General features: G+C 47.6%; 1 protein-coding gene across 1 annotated transcript in view; it reads right to left on the reverse strand.

Moving 5' to 3' along the window:
- The window catches only part of Pmar_PMAR029366 (conserved hypothetical protein), a gene marked incomplete at both ends in the record, with an annotated part of 1,770 nt that extends 744 nt beyond the window's left edge, over positions 1–1,026 (reverse strand). The window contains 6 exons of the mRNA XM_002782450.1: positions 8–85; positions 270–363; positions 462–544; positions 591–655; positions 714–829; positions 865–1,026. Of these exons, the coding sequence (XP_002782496.1) occupies positions 8–85; positions 270–363; positions 462–544; positions 591–655; positions 714–829; positions 865–1,026 (598 nt within the window). The remainder of the gene's footprint in view (positions 1–7; positions 86–269; positions 364–461; positions 545–590; positions 656–713; positions 830–864) is intronic.
- Positions 1,027–2,225: the final 1,199 nt, after the last annotated feature.

A 2,225-nucleotide genomic window follows, 5' to 3' on the forward strand; every position in this document is an offset into this window, starting at 1 on the left:
TCCTTACTGGCCTGGAATAGGAGGACTCCCCTCGAACAGACTGCCAGATTCACATGCCTCGACATAGAACACCAACTGTTTATACCTGAGTGATAATTTGTGTATCGCTCGAATGACAGTGGAATTGCAAGCCACATCTTCTTCTTCTCCATGGTCGTCAACCATGATCGAATTTGTGTTTTGCTTATACTCTCAGCTGGGAGGGCGATCGAATCCGCTGAGGAAGAATCACTCAGATAATCTCGATGATGCTTCGAGAATTATCTCACTATCGCCGTGATCCACGAAATTGATGAAGACGTAATCGTTCTCGGTGCTTTCCAGAACTTTCTTCGATGCTAGCGACTTATCGCCGGTTAGAACCTGCATTAGCAAGAATGATTTCGAGGCTGAAGGAAGCATATCTCATGTAGGATAACTTATCCTGAATGAGAGATGGACTCGCATTCAACGATACTCACTCCTTGAACGTTTTTGACCGTGACCTCCTCGCCACTATAGTCTATCTCGCAACCTTTATAGACATCAACGCCAGGACGGTCACCTTAAAGTGAGGGCTCATGGGCTCCTTAGGTGACGAACGAGCCCACCCGTTGGTTTGTTGAATAGCTGTCCCTTGAAGGGGTTCTTAGGGTGATTCACAACATCATTATACCTGGAGTTGATAGGAGAGGAAACAGCTGGCAGCAGTGTGCTAGGGAGGTCTCTTTTACGATAAAGTGATGATGTGCTCCTTGGGTACACCATTTTTTCTGAGAATCTGATACGCATGACACACGTCAGCTTGATGTCGATAGTTCCAATAAGTGTTGGAACCGGCGATGAGGACCTGAGCAGTCACACAATATAAACTGTTCCCGTTACTTGTCTCTCAAATGATATGATGATTCCCTCAATCACTGCACTCACAGCCCAGTGGTTTGCAGGTATATCGTTGTCGAAAGATACATTCTTGTCCTGAGACAGTGAGTAGCCGATTGATAAGATAGCGGAGAACAGCATAATGAGAATGTAGTGACGGGTCATGATGCGAGAAAAGGTTATACTCCTTGGAGAGTCACCAAAATGACGATAATAGTGATTAAATTGCAACCGGAGGAGGTTACTCGACTTCGGGGGCGTCGCGCCTCCAGAGTTGGCCAACCGTCACGCGGCGTGACTCACGCCTCACGTGGTGGCACCTTTTTCCCCTTCATCATCAAACACCTACTGCAGGTGTAAGCACGTCCAAAAGTGGCCCCAGAGTACTTGCCGTATGATGCAGTATTCCCAAGCATTCAGATTTCAATCCTTCCGCATCAGGCTGTAGGTTGGAAGATACCAATAGTCTCTACGGCAAATATTAAGGTTGTTTCAGGGGCCTACTCGATGGAATAAGTTAGACACGTGCGACTCTTTCAGACTTGTGGCGTGTGACACGTCACGTGCCGCGTGGAATTGAATTGCCCTTTAGTCACATACAATCAACGTCAATCACGAACTGTATATATCACATGTTTAACGCATTACAGCACGTGTTGTGGGTCCAGTTTGCCTGCACCCTCGTTATCTCAGCAAATCTTCGCCTTCCTATTCATAACGAATGATCCAAATATCGATTACTGTGCTGCTAAGTGTGTACATTCGTACAGAACTCAAGTGCAGGTATTATTGTTCTAGCTCGTAGCGCTTATTGTTATTGTCCTAGGGTCGTAGTATTGGTTGCTCTAGCTCGAGTTCTCTTGTGCTGTTTTAGAGTTCATCAACTGATACCGCGACATACGTGGTTGATGTCCGGACCGGACACTCCGGTGCCTCCTGTCGTTCCCTTGTGTCAACACGACCCGACATTAGCTGGAGAGATGCGACCCAAGCGTACACTGACCAATAGCTACGGACTCAGGAGCTAGTAACGCTCAATGCTCAAGATCAATAGTACGCATGTATCCTGTGCTCACACTCTTGTACGCAAGCGCACAAGCATACGCAAGCTATCCTTGTGCTTGCAAAGCACGAGGAGAATGTCTAAACACATGTACAGAGAGGTGACGCTCTCTGCCGTGCAGGCTGGTCAAGCATCAATAACGGTCGGGTCGATTCTTCTAGAGATTTCTCGAGAGCTCCTCGGCGAGGAGCTCGGCCGTTCCAGACTTGGACTTGACAATGTCAGCTCGAGGGCCTCGAGCTGACTTCTGAAGGTGCAAGAAATCTTCTGCGGGTAGGTCATCTGGGTTTAGGTCAGAAAG

This window comes from Perkinsus marinus (genome assembly GCF_000006405.1).
Source record: "Perkinsus marinus ATCC 50983 genomic scaffold scf_1104296939758, whole genome shotgun sequence".
Classification (NCBI taxonomy): Eukaryota; Perkinsozoa; order Perkinsida; family Perkinsidae; genus Perkinsus; species Perkinsus marinus.